The 19,284-nt window shown below is 33.1% G+C and overlaps 2 protein-coding genes across 7 annotated transcripts in view; one reads left to right on the top strand and one right to left on the bottom strand.

Annotated features, from left to right (window-relative positions):
• Positions 1–13: 13 nt before the first annotated feature.
• LOC125650933 (ribosome biogenesis protein NOP53-like) lies at positions 14–15,497 on the top strand. 2 transcript variants are annotated; one of them, XM_048879505.2, is made up of 14 exons: positions 14–146; positions 873–943; positions 1,278–1,374; positions 3,619–3,803; positions 7,358–7,404; positions 8,035–8,124; positions 8,424–8,531; positions 11,037–11,219; positions 11,370–11,425; positions 12,832–12,951; positions 13,594–13,660; positions 14,114–14,190; positions 15,280–15,330; positions 15,440–15,497. In XM_048879505.2, exons 1-14 carry the CDS (start codon positions 22–24, stop codon positions 15,441–15,443), a joined length of 1,281 nt encoding a protein of 426 aa, XP_048735462.2. In that variant the 5' UTR covers positions 14–21; the 3' UTR covers positions 15,444–15,497. The 2 variants fall into 2 exon arrangements, with proteins under 2 accessions (XP_048735462.2, XP_048735461.2); XM_048879504.2 differs by having other exon boundaries at positions 1,275–1,374.
• A 905-nt stretch (positions 15,498–16,402) lies between these two features.
• LOC125650999 (disheveled-associated activator of morphogenesis 1-like) overlaps positions 16,403–19,284 on the bottom strand; it is a 30,470-nt gene continuing 27,588 nt past the window's right edge. For all 5 annotated transcript variants that reach the window (XM_048879596.2, XM_048879598.2, XM_048879595.2 and 2 more), the window contains exon 27: positions 16,403–19,026. In XM_048879596.2, coding sequence (XP_048735553.2) covers positions 18,893–19,026 — 134 coding nt within the window. In that variant the 3' untranslated portion in view covers positions 16,403–18,892. The remainder of the gene's footprint in view (positions 19,027–19,284) is intronic.

Below are 19,284 nucleotides of genomic sequence, written 5' to 3'. Positions count from 1 at the left end.
CGGAGGTAGAAAAACGAAAAGATGGAAACCAACGTGCCTCGGAAGAAATCACGCCTTGCTAAAAACAAGAAAAAAGCATGGAGAAAAGTGGATATAACAGACGTAGAGGAATATTTAGAGGATGAACGACTCCAAGAAAGGACTGGGTAAGATTTTTTAAAATTATGATTTTTAGAATTATATTTGTGTCAATACCAGCTGACACAAAATCAGAATTTCCTCGGAAGATAGGTCCTTCCTTCAGGAGTGCTGTTTAATGATTGTCTACAATTAGGCATTTTCGTAACGCAGAAATAACATAAGCAATGTTTTACAACTACTGGAGACAATTTTGAAGTGCAATTCTGGTATATAGGGGATCAAAATCATTCGTGAAAACTCTGTACTAAGAACCTAGTTTTAAAATTAGAATGTTTCACTTAAACATTCATTATTGACACATGAAAACCCAGGTGCAGAAACGTCTTGAATCAAGAGCCAATATGTTTTAGTTCCAAATATGCATTACTGCCTCATCATCATATATATGCACATAGTGCGGAAACATCTTAGTGCCAAAACACCTAGTATGTATCTAAATTTATGCAATAGCCTATGATCGCATTTTCTGTCTGTTGTTGTATTGATGGTGGATGTTAAACCCACATTCCAAGGAACCCTTAGGCCCTTGCATTTCTAATGCCCTGCCTCTGAGCTAGTAAGAGTGAACACACTAGTCCATGCTATTAGAAGCATTGGTATATACTACTCAATGTATTCATACTATACTATTTTATGATAGATCTATATTCAAAGTGAAAGACATGGTATTTGTCTCAGTACACAGAAGTTTGAATATATTGCTATAATTATGGGTTTTTTTTTCTCCACAGTGGATTGGTAGCAGAAAAATCAGATGCAGAACTATTTACAATTGAAACAAAAGCTCCATCAATTGATACAGGTAACAAAAAGCTTTATTTCTTTGTCCATCTAAAAGGGGACTGATGTAATTCTTATCATTGAAAACACTTTTTAAATGTTTAAGGGCATTAAACATTAGTGCTCGTGTGTGTTTTGATAGTGCAACATGTACGTTGAATGTTGCTTATTGAGTCCATGGGTAGTCACTTTGTCTTACTCTACATTGGAACAGTAAACAGTAGTGAATAGTACAGACTCCTGCTATCAGCTACTGTCATCTCATCTGCACATTATGCTTTCATGCCTCTATGTGACCATGATTGGAATTAAAGTAGCTTGTATCTTGTACTGACTTCTTTTATTTGTTGAAGCAGAGGAAGCAGTTCCTAAGAAAAGAAGGAAAAGGGAACCCAAGGATTTAAAGTGTTACTCACATCTTTTACCAGATCCCAAGATCAAATTAGCTCGCAAGTATGTCAACTCTATTTACTATTTCCAGTAATTAAATCTATAAATTTTGGATCTCTTAGTTATTAAGTTATGAGTTTGGTTATTAGAATCACCATGATTATGGTGTTTATTCTGCTGAAACTGAACACAGAAACGAAATGTATTATGATCAGCATAATTAACTGTAAATACCATATGATATCTTAAATACTCATACCATATGCAGGGATCAGAGTGAGCTTTAAAACAAAATTGTTATTGTGAGGATGGCTGACTTTAAAATACAGATAATAATTAAATTCTACTGGTGATTACTCCTGTCTATATATTTTTTTGTCTGTGTATGAATAGAATATGATTTATTTCCAAATTAGGGCCCTATCGGGCATACAGCATACATGATTGTTAACATTTCAATGTGCAATGACGATAAAAAGAAAAGAACAAAACAAGAGTAAAATATGCACTATTAGTATGAGCAATGTTCATACATGAGACATTTTGAACATGATAATACTTATTTGTATAATATGTAAGTACCACCGTGTATCCTAATGCAAAACAGTCAGAAATACACATAGGGAAAAATATATACATATATATATATATGTACATAACAACTCTACATGTAATAATAGTAAAGGTAGTATAAGTACATATGATTAACTCCACTGTAATGCAAAAGATACCACGGGACGGTGCATTGGTACTAGGTCAACATGTCATGTTTATAATGAGTGCATATGTGCAATATGGTTTCATATGGTTCACACATAATATACAGTAATACTAGTAGTATGAGCTTAGACAATGTACATAACATGAGACATTACTTGATGTAATATATGTAAATACCACCGTGTATCCTAATGCAAAACAGTCAGAAATGCACAAAGGAAGAAAATAATAACAATATATGCAATGACACATAATGATAGTAATAGGCACGTAGTACAAGTACATATGATTGAATGTAATGCAAAAGATACCATGAGACGGTGCATTGGTACTAAGTCAACATGTCATGTTTACAAGGAGTGCATAATTATGTATAAACATATTGGTTTGAACTTTCACATGTTTCATTTTATATTGCTTCTTTAATCAAATCGCAAAGGGCTACAAGTACATCAGTATTTTCACAATTGAGTAACCATATTAATCTATTCATGTTGTCAAGACTGGAAAAATGTTCACATTGTTGTTTTATAATTTCATACATGTTCTGCCTGAGTGAGTTATAAGTTAAACATTCAAAAATTAGATGAATTTCATCACCAATTTTACAAGAAGAACACTTTGTGCAAAATCTTAAATGTCTAGGGATTCCTGAATAACGACCTCGTTCTACTGGTAAATTGTGTATGTATCTGTATCAAAGTTTTTTTCTTCTTGAAGAACAAATAATTATCGTCTTTACCCCGAGTTGTTCTTCTTACTTCATCTACATCTTTGTCAGTGTCTGAATTCTGGGTCTAAAAACTTCACTTGACAATGTTTACACTGTGAAACATTCATTATTGTTTATAATCAATTAGATAATAGTCAGTGAGATAATCCTTCTAAAAATGATTATGTATTGGTGACAGTTCACCGTAACTTAATAAGTAAGCATGATATTTTATGTTTATTCACTCCAGGTATGAAAATATAAGATAAGAAAAGTATGGAAGTGGATTTTACAAGAAATTTGTAAGATTGTAGACATTGACAACGTGTAGGAGAGGTATGAATGACAAGCTATGGGGAAAGACTGAGATAATTAAAAACCATTGATGAATGACACACTCCTTATTTTGTCTGTCAAAAGAAATGTTTTATGAAATCAAAGATTTAAGATTTTTGAAAAGGAAAAAGGATATCAATCCATTTTAAGTAAGACAATTATCATCAGTTTATTACATGCTAGAAAACACACAGACGTAACAGTGACATGCATGACAGTGTGGAAATATGACATGGCAACAAAATAAGAAAAGATTGAATATTTCAATGCATAGCATTTCATTGATAAAATAGATCTGGAAGTTTCTTTAATGTTGTTGATCTAAATTCAAATCGAATTGCACTCAGAAACTTTTGAAAATCAAAAAGGATGTAAAACCTAAGCCTTGTTAATTCAATGTTGGATGGTTGTGCTGGTGTTCCATATTGTACTGAATGAATCAGGTTGTCATCATATTCCTACGTTAATATCTCCAGATTGATTCATGAAAATACCAAATTTTTAAGCACAATTTGATGTTATATATTCTGTATGTGTAGATCTCAGCCCAGCAGAAGTACAAAGGATAAAAGACCTCCACTTGTGAAAGAAAAAATCCAAAGTGGTGTAAAAACCCAGAAACAAATAAAAGCTGAAGTGCAGAGAAAACTAGTGACGGAGCAGAAACAGAGGAAGAACAGAGCCAAAGGTTCTGTAATGGTGGCCTCTTATGATCTTTGGGGAGGTAAGTAGCCAAACCGTGGTAAATGAGTCATAGCTTATGGGTAGTCTGTATTTAACCTAATTTTTATTCCCTTGCAATAGGAGATTCGGGGGCATATAGTTTTTGGTCTGTCTGTCTGTCTGTTTGTCCACAAAAGCTTAAACCTTGACCATAACTCTTGAACTCTTAGTGCTAGGGCTTTCATATTTTACATGTGTATTCCTTCTGTCAAAACCCTTTTAGGAACCAAAATTTTTGACCTCATGACCTTCACCTTGGAGTTTGACCTACTTTTGAAAAACTTAAACCTTGTCCATAACTTTTGAATGCTTAAATGCTAGGACTTTCATATTTCACTTGCTTATTCCTTGTGACAAGACCTTTCGTTTGGTACCAGAATTACTTTGCAACCATTAGAGGGCATCAGTTTTTCACAAGCAGGTGAAGGGCAGTGAGGAATGACTTTTACCCATCCAGAGGTTCAAGTGTTTCACAAATGTATCATGCTTGAGATGATGAAAATGCAGAATTGTAGCTCCCTAGTTTGAAAAATTGGTATGAGTGAATATGATATGTGGAGGATAACTTTTAAAAGTGGCAAACATATTCAGTATTATTTTCTTGTAAGTTATTATCAATCAAGGATATGTCTTTTCTATTTAGGTGTTAAAGATTACTAAGAGGTAGACTTTATATTTTTAGTCTATTTATCCATCCACCTCACTGTTTGTGTGCAATTTTAACCATGGTCTTTTTGAAAGGTCAAGGACTAACTGTAATTGGAAAGAGGTCAAGATCAAATTTGTCTCAATTTTTGAAACATGAATTTTAAAGTACCACATATACTCACATATAAGTCAACCCACTTATAAATTGTTTACTGTTTTTGTTGTTGTTGTTGTTGTTGTTTTTTCTAGAAATATTTAGGAATTTGACATTGATCCTTCATGAGTCAAACTGAATTTTTTATCAGATTTACTGTCAACTTTATGCCATTTTTCTAGCAAGAGTTGTGTTTCTTTGTTGTTTATGTTTTCTAAGCATCAATCTTTATTACCATTAAACTCATATGTGTTAACTATACTGAATGAATAGATAGCCCAAGCTAATTTTAAATACTCCCTATCCAAGCTATCAATCCAGTAAAATTAGGTCAAATAATTGGATGATCAATTGATTATTATTATTATTGTACATTTATGTAGCGCCTTATCTAATCAACACAATTACCCTAAAGTGCTTTACCAACTAAAACGAAGATAAATAAATACATGAAAAAGGACGTAATATAATATTAAACTGAAGTTAACTTATTGACTATAAAGGGCTCAAACTCCTACCTTAGTTTATTCATTACCATAGTTTTTATAACCCTGAGATCAAAGTTCAGGGGGCATATTGTTTTTGTTCGGTCTGTAATTCTGTCTGAAACTTTAACCTTGCTAATAACTTTTGAACAGTAAGTGCTAGAGCTTTGATATTTCACATGAGTATTCCTAGCGACAAAACCTTTCCGTGAGTACCAACATTTTTTACCCTGTGACCTTGGCATTTGACCTACTTTTTGAAAACTTTAACTTGCTTATAACTTTTGAACAGCAAGTGCTAGAGCTTTGATATTTCACATGGGTATTCCTTGTGACAAGACCTTTCAGTGGATACCAACATTTTTGACTCTGTGATCTTGACCTTGAAGTTTGACCTACCTTTTGAAAACTTTAGCCTTGCTAATAACTTTTGGACAGTAAGTGTTAGAGCTTTGATATTTCACATGAGTATTCCTTGTGACAAGACCTTTCCATGGTTACCAAAATAATTCACCCTGTGATCTTGACCTTGGAGTTTTACCTACTTTTAAAAAATTTGACATTGGTCATAACTTCTAAATGGTAAATATTAGAGCTTTCATAATGCACATGAGCATTTCTTGTGACAAGATCTTTCTACTGGTACCAAGATATTTGTCCTTGTGACATTGGCCATCTTTGGAATTGGCCATTATCGGGGGCATTTGTGTTTCACAAACGCATCTTGTTTATGATAAATATCTGATATCAATGTTCCTGTGTGCACCTATTTAGTTATTTGATAATGATACTGTGGTTTTTGTTTGTTTAATGACAGACACACTCTCTGTTTTCTGGTAAACTTAAATAACAAACATATCCACACTGCAAATTTACAGTCTTTTTTTAGTATATAGTGAGTGTTTCTGTACAGTGATTCACAGATGTACAATATAAATCAAGATCGTTCTTTGTGAAATGTTTGTATCAAAACTGCTGTATATTGACTTTAAGATAAACATATAAAATAATGAATTCAATATATTTTCATTATTAACATCAAAGTGGTATGTACTCAATAATGTTACTTTGCTATTTAAACTCTCTCTCTCTTATTGATTTGTACCAGTCACGGTAGCTCAGTGGTAGAGCGTTTGCTTCATAACCGGGAGGTTGTGAGTTTGAGCCCCATTCATGCCATGGCTGCATCAAACCTGAGATGTAATATAGGGTTATTGAACTTATATTGGTGAATATTGGCACGAGTTGGCTGTAAAAATGCACGAGCTTGCGAGTGCATGTTGACAACCAACGAGTGCCAATATTCACCAATATACGTTCAATAACCCTTTTATTATATAGCTAAAGTATTTAGTTGTTAAATTATATTAATTTTCACTCAAACTACTCCAAAATAGACGAGAATTAATCAATATTGGCATCTAAGGTGAAGGTGTGCAATAACAGCATACATTTCTTAACTGTTCAATATTTAACTCATCATTAATGCATGAAGCAACTGATTTTGTAAATGGGGACATCATAATTTATGTACAGTAAAACATTTTGCTTAAGTAAATATCAAATACCGGCTCTGTTAGATTCAGAGGACCATCGTCTGCCATTTTGGCTTGTTTACGTCGTTACGGTAACGTCAATATTGAACGCTCATACTCGAAATGTTTCAGGCACATAGAATGCAAAGTTAGCGTTCAATAAATTCTCAGGATATTGAACGCTAACATTCTCTAGATTTTACGCAGATTTTATATTAGACTATTTATTAGCTATATAATAAACATAGATATTGATTGCTGCTTTGCCAAATGCTCAGCATTTAGAAGCCATAAGTGCTAAGCTTAGGTCTAAATTTGTGGTACTTCACCCATATCTGGTGATGCCTCAATGTGAGTGAAAAATTCTCAACAGACGTAAAACAGCCAATCAACCATCTTGTTGATTTGTTACAGTTTAATGATTTGTTACAGGTTACAGGTTAATGATTTGTTACAGGTTAATGATTTGTTACAGGTTAATGATTTGGTACAGGTTATAGGTTAATGATTTGTTACAGGTTAATGATTTGTTACAGGTTAAACTGACATTATTGCATCAAACATACCATCAAACATTGCGAATTATGTGGCAAGAAAGAAATTCTGGCAGTAGTATGTAGCAATAAGTCAAACATAAACTTTAGAGTAAAAATTTAATTCCCAAAAAAGACTTACATGTGAGTTTGGTACTAGTAAAATGTAGAAAATATTTTAATTTTTTTTTAAATCTCAGGTGAAGCACAAGAAAAAGGTGATCCATTTGCTAAAGCTCCAGTAAAGGTAAGACACAGAAATAATGATGTTGAAAATCAGAGCCCATGTAACTTGTCAAAGACAGAGTACTTTTATTCATATGTTGAAGTTATCAACAACAATTCAATTATTATCTATGATAAAGGAAATTTATTTATTTTGCAGAGCTTGGTATGAAGAGCATAAATATGTTTACTTAAGAAATTAATTTAATTTTTGAAAATACATGAGGGTAAGAACTTTAAATATGTAATAATGTAGCCCTCTCCAACTTTTTTGTTGTTGCAGCTAGTGAGAAATGTGATGCTTTAAGCCAGTATACTTCATGAAATGCTAACACGCTTCATTAAAAGTATGCTGGTGTAAAGTGTTACAATTCTTACCCACTTCTATTTTCCAAAATGAAATTCATTTCTTATATCTTTTCTGTCGGAATTCCCCAGTCGTTAAAATAGGCATACTATTTTTTACCAAGATTCATACACACATTGTTCAATTCACGAGGAAATTTGTAAGACAACAAAGGAAAAAACATTGGAAATGTAAATATTTGAAAATATCAGTTGCTGCAATATTACCTTGCAATGATATCTTATACCAAGGTATACAATTAAATTTGATGGGAATAAACAAACTCTGTATCTTTTGTAATCACAGAAACCAAAAAGCAGAGCTCCCTCAGAATTACCTGCAATACAAGTTCCTCACCCAGGGGCATCGTACAATCCAGATTACGAGGATTATCAGGTAAATTGAATAACTCATTAATTATTTTAAAGAAACATAATTTTATTCAATATTTTATTACTTGGAGCATTTAATTAAACTTATCAGCATACTGAATGCAAGAAGTGATAGTTTTATCATGTGGTGTTAAATATGATAAAGTGTGAACTTATAAAACTTCTTTACAAGTCTTTTCTAAACATAACTTGCATTGTTTGGTTTTAATATTGGCCATTGCTAGTGACATTTGTAACTTTTTCTGGCTTATAAAATCCAGATGCTGTATAAACAAACACTTCAAGGAAAAATAATTCTTTCAGGATCTTTTGTTGAAAGCTCATGAGATAGAAGAGAAAAAATTAGAGAAGGAGCTGAAGTTAGAGAAGTTTGTGCAGGAAATTAAAAAAGTGGATATGAAATCCCTCGAGGTATGTTCCACTAGCTGGTACCTGTTTCTTTTTATGCCCTGAGCCTACCAACATCAATCTTCAAATGTCTATCTATTTATGGTAACTCATATTCATAGGCCAACAAATGCATGTAATTTCTGTGAAAAGACTAGCAAGTTTTGGAGGTTGCCTTTGTTTTTCAAGTACTTGTATTTGTTTTTAGAATTGTGTTCATTTTAAGAGACCTGATTCACTATATATTTTCATGGCAGCAAACCTTTGTCTGGCATGTTATTCAAAGTACCATTGGTGCTTGGTCTTGAGAAGGAAAAAAATTCAGATCTTACTGGTAATTTCTCAAAGTAGAACTTGAGGGCAATAAAATTTTCCATTGGCATTCAAATATACACTGTACATTGGTAAAAGTACTAGACAACACTCTTGCCTCTCATTTATCACATACATGTATCTAATTGAGATCTACAGAAAACTGGATATGGGCACAGAAAATGCTATCATGAATAGGAGGAAATTTGCTGTGTATTAGGCCAAGGACATATGTGACATTTCTTAATATCTATTTTTTGTGACATTTTATGTACAATTCACTTTTCACTTGCATTTTATCTCATATCTACAAAAAAATCTTGGGTTATATTACCATGTCATTTTAGAGTTAGCATATTTTGATAGTTCTTGGTTGTTTGCAAATAAAAATGTAAAGTCAACTCTCATGTATTACAGAAGTTTGTATATATGGACATTACAAAGTTATTGTAGCAAAGAGGGGATAAATTTTGAGCAGTTGGGGATGGAACCCGGAACCCTTGCATTACTAGTTTAATAGGTGATCTAACCACATACAAGAACTCATTATATTGAGGGGATGAAAAGTTAATTTTAGAGAAAATGTCAAAAACGTTGTATATCTCCTTGAAAGATACATGTAAAATCATGAGGTCTAATCATTAATGTTACTTAGGTATGTGTTTCACAATAAGACCAGTATTTTCTCTCTTAAATTCTGAGTAAAAGTTATTGTTTATGGGGAATTCAATCTAGAAGTGCATATCTGATATAGCTCTGCCTTCTTTCTTTTGAAATCAAGATATCTAACTTAAATGTGGAAAATCTGTGAATTCAATGTTTTCATTGTGTTTAATGATGTATTTTTAGCTCACCTGAGCCAAAGGCTCAAGTGAGCTTTTCTGATCTACACTTTCTGTTGTCTGTCATTGCCGTCATTGTTGTCATAAACTTTTCACATTTTCATCTTCTTCTCCAGAACCACTGGACCAATTTCAACCAAACTTGGCACAAAGCATCCTTGGGTGAAAGGGATTCAAGTTTGTTTAATTGAAGGGCCATATCCCCTTCAAAGGGGAGATAATCACAAAAATGCAAAAATGGGGGGGATGTCATTTAAAAATTTTCTTCTCAAGAACCACTGGGCCAAGAAAGCTGAAACTTACATGGAAGCTTTCTGACATAGTAGAGATTCAAGTTTGTTAAAAGTATGACCCCTGGGAGGTATGTTTGGGCCACAATAGGGGATCAAAGTTTTACAAGTGAATATATAGGGAACATCTTTAAAAATCTTCTTCTCAAGAACCACCTGGCTATAAGAGTGGAGATTTAAGTGAAAGCTTCCTGTTATAGAGTAGATTCAAATTTGTTCAGATCATGGTCCCCGAGGGTAGGGTTGATCCACATTAGGGGATCAAAGTTTTACATGCTGATATATAGGAATAGTTTCTTCTCCAGAACCAACGGGCCAATTTGAGTCAAATTTGCTACAAATCATCCTTGTGTGAAGGGGATTCAAGTGTGTTCAAGTAAAGGGTCATGTCCCCTTCAAAGGGGATATAATCACAAAAATGCAAAAATAGGGTGGGGTCATTTATAAGTCTTCTCAAGAACCACTGGGGCAGAAAAGCTGAAATTTACATGAAAGCTTTCTGTCAAAGTGGAGATTTAAGTTTATAGAAATCTTGACCCCTTGGGGTTAAGATGGGGCCATGATAGGGGATCAAAGTTTTTGTGAAGGGAACCAAACTAAATAGCACAAAGCATCCTTAGATGACATTTGTTAACATGAAAGGCCATACCTGTCTACAAGGACATATGATATTTCATGAATTTGTAGTCAAGTTTAATGATTAAGTTTGATAATTAATGAATTTGTAGTCTTTACCGTAGAAAAGTTTTTTCTGAACCAAGCTACTCGTATGATAGTTTTACACAAGCTTGATTATTGTTAGAAACTTTTGTTCAATGTATGTAACAAGTTTCATTTGTGACCTCAATTTCTCATGAAATGACCTTTAGGGACAACCCTTAAAGATTATTAAACATGTCTCATACCAATAATATTTTCGAAGGCATGCTGTACCTTCTTATTGTGTAGCTGATAATGAAATTAATTTGTACATTGAAATTCTTGGCTATCATTATTTGCTAATTTGTTTCCTTTTCAAACCATTTTGTATTCTTGCAATTGTAATCTTGTATACCACTGCTTCAAATTGTTGATTTTTCTCATAGAAAACATGGCTGTCAGAAATGTCAGAGGGCCTAAAAAATCAAGAGGAAGGGGAGGAAAATGAAGAGGAAGGAGATGCAATAAATACAGGGGATCCAGACAGGATCTCTATCAACCCCCCAGTCCGCAGAGAGTCCAAAAAAACAAAAACTCAGAGAAATAAAGAAAAACGGAAAAAGATGCAGGTTGGTATAGAATCAATAAAAAAGAACTTTAGAACTTCAAACTCTCTGGATAAAACTTTCGTGCATTTTGAATTTGAAAAGATAAAAAAAAATTGATATTGTTCATTTTATTTTTCATTGAATTATTTTTGTTGAATGTTTCAATTTCAGGAGAAATTAAAAGCGCAAGGAAAACTGAAAAACACAAAAGCAAATGAAATTTACAGGTAACTCAAGCTGATATTTGCAAGCTGTGTGAGCATGTTGTATGATGAAGCAATTGTTCAAAAAATATCTTGCAGCTTGAAATGAATTGCTATTATTATCGCAATTCACCTTTGAATTAGAACGCTTTGGCCGATATAGTATTGCGTTGTGTGACGACTCAATTGAATATGTTTGTAATACAATTGCGAAATGCAACAGAAACTCTCATTGGTCCATATACATAAGTCCGCCCAAATTCCCTTATACGGGAGTAGTCAGCATTTGAAAACATGACGACCAGATGCTAGATGGAAAAAAAACTTCAAAGGAAGAAAGAGAAAAAGTTATATTCTTGTGTTATTGTCTCATAAATTTAATATTAAAAAAAAATCCTTACATATTTTCCTACTATACTTGTGTCCAAACATACCTTCAAATATTTATTAAAGCCCCATACGACCCAAAAACTCGGATCACATTCGTTCGTAGACATGTTAGGTAGCCAGTCAATTCGAATCCTGGTTCATTTCCATATTGGCACAATAACGTCTAGATGTGTACTAATACCCCACAAATATTTTAGCTAAATTGTTTAAATAATATACCACCCAAGTCATATTAAATGATAATTATTGAAATAGCTAAACTCACGGCAGTGCGGCTTTCATTAGTCATGAGCGGCCGCGCCGGCCAGTCTCCATCTAACACTGTCTAATGTCCTTATGTAGCGTTTTCGTTCATCTAGGGCTTATTTTACCTTTACAAAAACTGGTACCAAAATGTTTTAATTTCTATTAATTATTCGTGTTGATAATATATGAAGAGCGAATACATAACTTACAACCGATTTTATGAATTGATACCAATAGCAAGAGTTCGAATTGACCAGCTACCTAACATGGCTACGTCAACAAACGAAATCATTTGAAGCTGCGAGTTTTCGGGTGGTGTGTGGCTTTAACAGTTGTTTAATGAATATTTGAAGGTATGTTTGGATGCAAGTATATAGTAGGAAAATATGTTAAAAAATTTTTATATTGAGTTTATGAGACAGCAACACAAGAATACACCGATTTCAGGCCTCAACCGTCCGCAGCTTTTTGTGACCCGTAAATCGAAGGTTTTTACAAGAGGTGGATCTTTCCAGAGAGCTATGTACAGTTCTCCAGCTACACTGAATCCGCTCGAGAAAGTGGACGGGCTGTAATCGGCCAATGAAAACTCTTGTTGTATTACATCAAACATTCAAATTGTTCAATCGTCTCCTTCAATTGTGTCGTCACACAATGCAATACTATATCGGGTAAAGCGTTCTAATTCAAAGGTGAATTGCGATAATGTTTAGAATCTTGAGATTGTTTGATAATTTGTAAATGGTAGGTTTTTTTTTTTTAGGAATTTATCAAATTTCTGATTTGTTTTACAGATTAAGATCAATGAAGGCAGAAATAGATGGGAGAGAGGCTGACCTTCAGAGGAGAGCACAAGAAAGAAGACAAAAATGGCAGGCTCAGGGGTTGAAAACCAGGAAACTTGGCAGACTCAAGTATCCTTTACTGGTGTCACATCTCTGAGCTAGCCCTTAATGTTTATGTACTTGATATGATATCTATCAACAATTTTCAGACAAACAAAGTTTTGGGATAAATAAAAATCTCCATGCCATTCCCACTGTCCAGCTGTCCCATTCAGTAGCAATATTTTCCCAAGCAACAGCTTTGTAATGGAAAGACCTTAGAAGCTCATACTTGCCATGAAAGTTGTTTATGGTGTGTCATGACCTGAACCAAGGTCATTTGGTCAAAATCAAGGTCACTGGTAAAACAAATTGTGTTTGGGCCATAACTTTGTAATGACAATACATTAGAAGTTATTACTTAGAGCAAAAGTTGTTGAAAAACAGATGTGTTTTGACCCAGAACAAAAGTACCACAGTTTGAATAAACCCTAAAATGTTAGTTCATTTTGGAGAGCTCTAATTTCTTACTGTTTTTAATTTGCAGTAAGATTTGTTAAGTTCAGCATCTAAACGTGGTTGGAATGTGAAGCCTTGGTATTAAAATTCTGCAAAAAGAGGCTTTCCAGGATATAGTCACATGACAGTCTAATGTTTGCTGCTTTTTTACTTTTAAATTCCATAGAATTGGGACACATTTTATAGCATTGTATTGACCTTAACAACATAAAGATTTGAAGAGCCATTACTGGAAATAAAATTAAGTGGTGAATTAGAGGGATCTCTGCGAAGACTCAAGGTTGTCATTTTTATATTACTGTACATCAATAAATCATATCTACATGATGAGTCACCCTCTCTTTAGATTTAGAAACTACAAGTATATAGTAAACTAGTCGGTCAACGTCGTTATCAGAATTTCGATAAGCTTCACTTTGAGTTCAGACAAAATACTGAACAAAGAGTCCAGACGTCTGTGAGGAGTATATACATGTATGATCGGAATTACCATGATCCAGACTAGGTATTACCCAATGTAATATTTGTACATATTATGATATTAGTTTCAATATGTTTGCTTTGATAAATGTTTGCAGTCTTTTTTTTTTTGGCTTGAAGAATACAGCACTGAGCAGGGTTTTTAAGTGTATGGGGTTAGGAGAGTGGGGTGCTGTCATGAGCATTTTTAAAAAATCGAAGATTAGATATTCTTTCAGGTTTAATTTCAAGTAAGTATTGATTGTTTTTGCAGCCCGAGGGAAACTTATTTGTTGATCGTGTGAAGAGCCTGGAAAAGAGAAATATCATGGAACCTCGACAAGAAGCCAAGTAAGATGCAGGGCTTTAATTGTGTAGTTTATGTTTAATAATCACGATAAGGTTTGATAGGTTGCCTAAGTCACCCAGACGACCTTTTGTTTTCTGTTCTCCATCATGCACCCTGAGTCATATGTCGTTAACGTTTCAACATTTTTTATTCCTTCTATAGAAACTATAGTATTGTGCAAATAATTCGAATTTTTCTGTATGCATATAAACTTTGATTATTTTTGAAAATGAATAATTTTCTTTCTAATTATTCTGTAAACATTATGAATACTGGGACAGATTTTAGAGTGATTCCCCTTGTCACTATGTGGTGGTGCGTTCAGCAAAAAACCACATATTTCCGGGTAATAGAGATGTCAGAAATTGGCAACAGAAAATGTTTCTTAAGTTTATACAAAAGCAGAATCAAATCGGCACAGAAATTGTGTAAAATATCAAATATACTGAATGATTTTGTGAACAAGTGTATTGATGATCACATTATTGTGCGAGAAGCAGACAAGAGTGCTGCAGACTTTTTTGCTTCTCCACATGAACAGAACTTGAAACACAAGTCAAATTTTTACAGTTGGAGTGTCATTTCATGCTCTTTATGCAATCTGATTAAAATAAGATCTTTGATACATGTTTCTGAAACATTTCTTGTATATTTAAAAATACTCTTTATTCTCATTCCTGAACCTTTAACACATACTTTTCTTATGGTTGGACACAGTATTTCATGATCCTGAACCATGGTAATTTGACTAAGGTCATGATCATTATTGATAAAAAAAAGTTTGAACAAGTTTTTGAATTTCTTTGATGATGTACAGTCTTCATATACATGTATACAAAAACATGTAAATAGTGGGTTAAACCAAAAAAGGGAATATTTGTGACAGGGGTTAGCATTTGAGAGATAAAAGCTGCTCATACTAGACATTAAAAATTGCTTATGACTAGAATCAGAAATAATCCCCCCCCCCCCCCCCCAAAGTTTTAATGATGCACTATTTGCACACCACACCTCTAATTGTCAACAATGTTTGATACAAAGGTGATTGTTACAGAGCCTGTTGTTAAGGTGGATGGTATTTTTATTTTCAGAAAATACAGGAGATATAAGAGAAAAACAGTTATTAAAAGAAGTCACAAAGTGTAAGTAAACAGAGAGAGAGAGAGAGATTTATTTAAAAAATGGATATATACTATATCAGTTATTCAAGAAACTGTTGCAGTATTAAATTCATTGTTCTTTCTTTTTTAGATAATGGAGGATCTGATGTTATATTTTTTTGTTGGCTTATTAAATGTTCTTACCTTCATTGAGGCTTTCTGTTTTTTGTTGTTGTTTAGTTCCCACAATACAACACTTCAGGCCCCAGGATCAAACAGGCCTACACAAATTAGTAATCAACAGACTTGGACTAATTATAACACAAATTTAGTATTTCACAGCATTTTGATGATATGTGCATGATCTTACAAAACATTTCATTTCAGCCTTTTTAAGGTAATTACACCTTTTTAGAATTATAGGTTCAATCTTATATTTGATTGTTGATTCTTCAAATGAACTCTCCTTGAACAGCATTATCAAAGTTTCACAAAAACTGGTTAAAATGATATAAAAGTATTCATAACAATTTCATGAAATTGTTTCTTTTAAAAAAACCAACAAAATGTTTATAAAAAATAAAGGAAATCTATCGCATAATGGACTTGATAAATGATTTAATGAAAACAGAGTTATTACCCTTGGATTCAATATTTGGAGACATAACTGATTATTCATACACTTTTTAAATATTCTATGGTTAACAAGATTTTTTACAATAACTTTTGAAAGACTCCAAGAAAATTTATGTTCCTGTCATGCATAAATTTTAGTAAATCATTGACTTTGCGAAATGTTATGGCATCACAGGTGGGTGGAACTACGTTAAATACAATTTTAGCACAGTATACTGATTTTTACTTAAATTTAAGTATTAAATGTTTCATAATTCTTGGTCCTGATCTGATGAATGTTTCTCCTGGAAAAGTTGGCATGCTAATACCAAGCTTCTGGCTCTTTCTTGTTGTATAGAGCATTGGATGGGCATTAGTGAGAATCATGACCGAATTACTATACAGGAAACTGCAGACATTCCTCAATATGTAAAATTCTGAAGCCCACTGGAGATGTGTTGTCATTAAGTTCATCAAGAGGTTAAAAAAGAAAATACAATTTAAATTTTTATAATTTATTCTATGCACTTTAACATAATGTATATAAACAAAAACACAGCTGGTAATTCATTACAAAAATACAAAAAATACAGAAAGAAAAAAAAGAAATCAATCAACCATACCAAGGAAATAAAATACATGTAGTGCCTCAACAAAATACTTTAGATCTATGGGTTTCACAACAGCATTAATAATGAACACCAGGGTTCTCATGACATAGAGTTGAGCATTGTCGTGCACCGTATTTCTTGTAAATTTTTACTGCTGTTATTTTCGGGAATAACCTGTGTGTGACCTCAAGTTTAGAAGCCACTGGTTATTGTGCACCGGTATTTTGCCAGAAGGGTATGGGTTGATGTGAATTTGCAAAATTACATAGTTGGAAAAAAGTATTAGAGCACAGAATAATTCAGTCATTGTATTACTGAGCATCTTGTGATGTATAGGACATTAATGAATTCTATAATTACGTAGTGAAAAAAATTCATTGAATTTTCTCATATTGCACTCCAAAAACGTTCACTGTAATGCTGATTTGATTGAGCTTTTACATTTATCAGAAAATACAACTGCATCTTATGGCACTCTGCATATGTATAGAGGTCTGATGAAGTAGAAGGCACAGAAATGCAAGCTTTTGAGTTTGGAGAAAAAAGTAAAGCATCTGAATGATATAAAAAGTATTATTTCTAAAATTGTAAGTATAACTTGAATGTTGATGAAGTTCTGTATGCAATTTGGTGTTCATAAGACTCAAATACAGTTACAAACCGTTCTATGACCAAATAATACAATCTGATACATTTACCTGGATGTAGAGTTGATGTGATGAGCACAGGAGTAAAAACTAACGAAGATGTCGTCAGCTTAAACCTACTTCAAAAGCAGACAATAAGCTTAGAGAACTTGGGGGTTGTGTTTGAGCCATTTTATCTTTCAAATACTGTGTTTATGTACTCATTTTCAAATAGGTTTTATTTTCATTATTTTAACTGTAAAACCATGAAATTAAAACAGCAATGAATATAAACTAACATTTTACGGAATGGCTATAAAAAGTGGGAAGTTTTATGACGTGAAAACAGATTTGGACAAGGAACCCTGAAAATAACCTGGAGTGAATTTGTTGGGGGGAAAAAAAGAGATGATTGATACATGTATAAACTGTCTGATGGCAGCATATTAAAGTAATAATATCATGACATTAAATATGTTATAGAACAAAGTATAAATACAATGAAAAATCTTCATAAAGTGAATATGTATAATATATTAATTATGTATTAATAAAACTTGTTCAGCACACAACTGGCAAAAATATCATATATGTACAACAGATCTAAATAAACTATAACTTTAATTAACAAACATAAATTTGACCACTTTTCTACAACATACATTACCAAAGAACCCAGCTCTGGAGCACACATAAAATCTAGATGACGTAGATCGCAGATAATCTGATTTAATGATTGCTGTTTGAAAATTCAGAAGGATTGACCAATGGGGAAACATCTTTCATACAAAGGGTCACGACAAGTGACCTTTGACGAGATAATGAGCATCACAGTCTAATTTGACTTTATTTGATAAACATAGAATAACTAGTTTTTAGTTGCAATGCATTATCGATAATATGTTTGCTGTACAGATTATACACCGAGTTATAATAGAAACAGACTGGTCTGCTTTATGTCGAAAAACATTTTATATGTTATTGCTAAGACGAAATTTGATAAAATTTCCAGAAATGTTAGGTTTATCTTGGTGATGCTACAGTTTTACATGTGATATAGAAAATTATTGCACTTATATGTAGTTTACAAAATTTATATCAGCGAAAAATATGCTATTTCACAGCACAGGGTCATAAATAACAACACAACTAAATCTAATGCAGGTGTAGTTAATGTCTGCATGCATATCAAGGCATGAGACGCACACAAAATGGGGACTTTATGCACATAAAATCTACACTACATATGGAAAATGGAATGATTGTGTGGTTCATACTGAACCAGCTTGACTTTTTGAAAATAACCCCTGAGGTATCATTTGCCTTATCCCGGTTATTATCATCTACATTGTACCTTGTGAATCATTTGATTTAATGCATGTACTTTCTTTATCATTGATTATCCATTTATCCCCATTTTCACACAATAAAGACAACCAAACAACTTAAATGTATAATGCTTTAAGCACTTGACAATATCACAAAACCATAACAAAATTTCAACTAACACAAGTTTGACTTGATTTCTATAAACAAGGGACTAATTCTAATACATGTATAGCACAGTGGGTAAAACTCTTGCAGTGTTAGGTTTCTGTAGGTCATTTAAAAGGTTTTCTGATCAACCACATTTTACTTTATTGCAAAGGAATGTTGTCTAATATTACAACTCCAACCAACATTTTGTGAATGTTTTGACTTTGACTGCTGGAACATTTCCCCCACTATACAGATATGCTGTTTCTGTACAGATCAAGATTTTCCTCCCCGCTCTCTTCCATTCCCAACACTTATACCACCTCTTTTTCTGTTTCGCCTCATCTTAACAAGATCTTCTCCAAACACATCACCAGTCCGCAAGGCAGATATGAGTTCATCAAATTCACCTGTGAATAAAACACAAAAATGTAAGTATTCTTGGATAGATTGCCAACCAGTGACCAGTCATCGTCAGATACCCACGGCTGATCTCCGACAATGGTGACCAGTAACACACACAGGCATTAGAAGAATACTCCACACTTTAATTTGTTCCTCAGATTTTGAGCACAACTGCAGAATACTGTAACTGTAGATATCGGTTCAATACTTTATCTACTGGTCCATGTTATATATATACTTATATCTATCCAGTTGAAAATTTG

Source organism: Ostrea edulis, chromosome 5 (genome assembly GCF_947568905.1).
Source record: "Ostrea edulis chromosome 5, xbOstEdul1.1, whole genome shotgun sequence".
NCBI classification, from domain to species: Eukaryota; Metazoa; Mollusca; class Bivalvia; order Ostreida; family Ostreidae; genus Ostrea; species Ostrea edulis.
This window is presented reverse-complemented; position numbering and strand designations above follow the sequence as displayed.

Excerpts from the sequence above, each read along its gene's own strand:
- LOC125650933 (XM_048879504.2), top strand. The coding sequence starts at position 22 with ATGGAAACCAACGTGCCTCGGAAGAAATCACGCCTTGCTAAAAACAAG. Across the intron at positions 8,125-8,423 it reads CAGATTACGAGGATTATCAG|GATCTTTTGTTGAAAGCTCA; the intron begins GTAAATTGAATA and ends TAATTCTTTCAG. Across the intron at positions 14,191-15,279 it reads GAACCTCGACAAGAAGCCAA|AAAATACAGGAGATATAAGA; the intron begins GTAAGATGCAGG and ends TTTTATTTTCAG.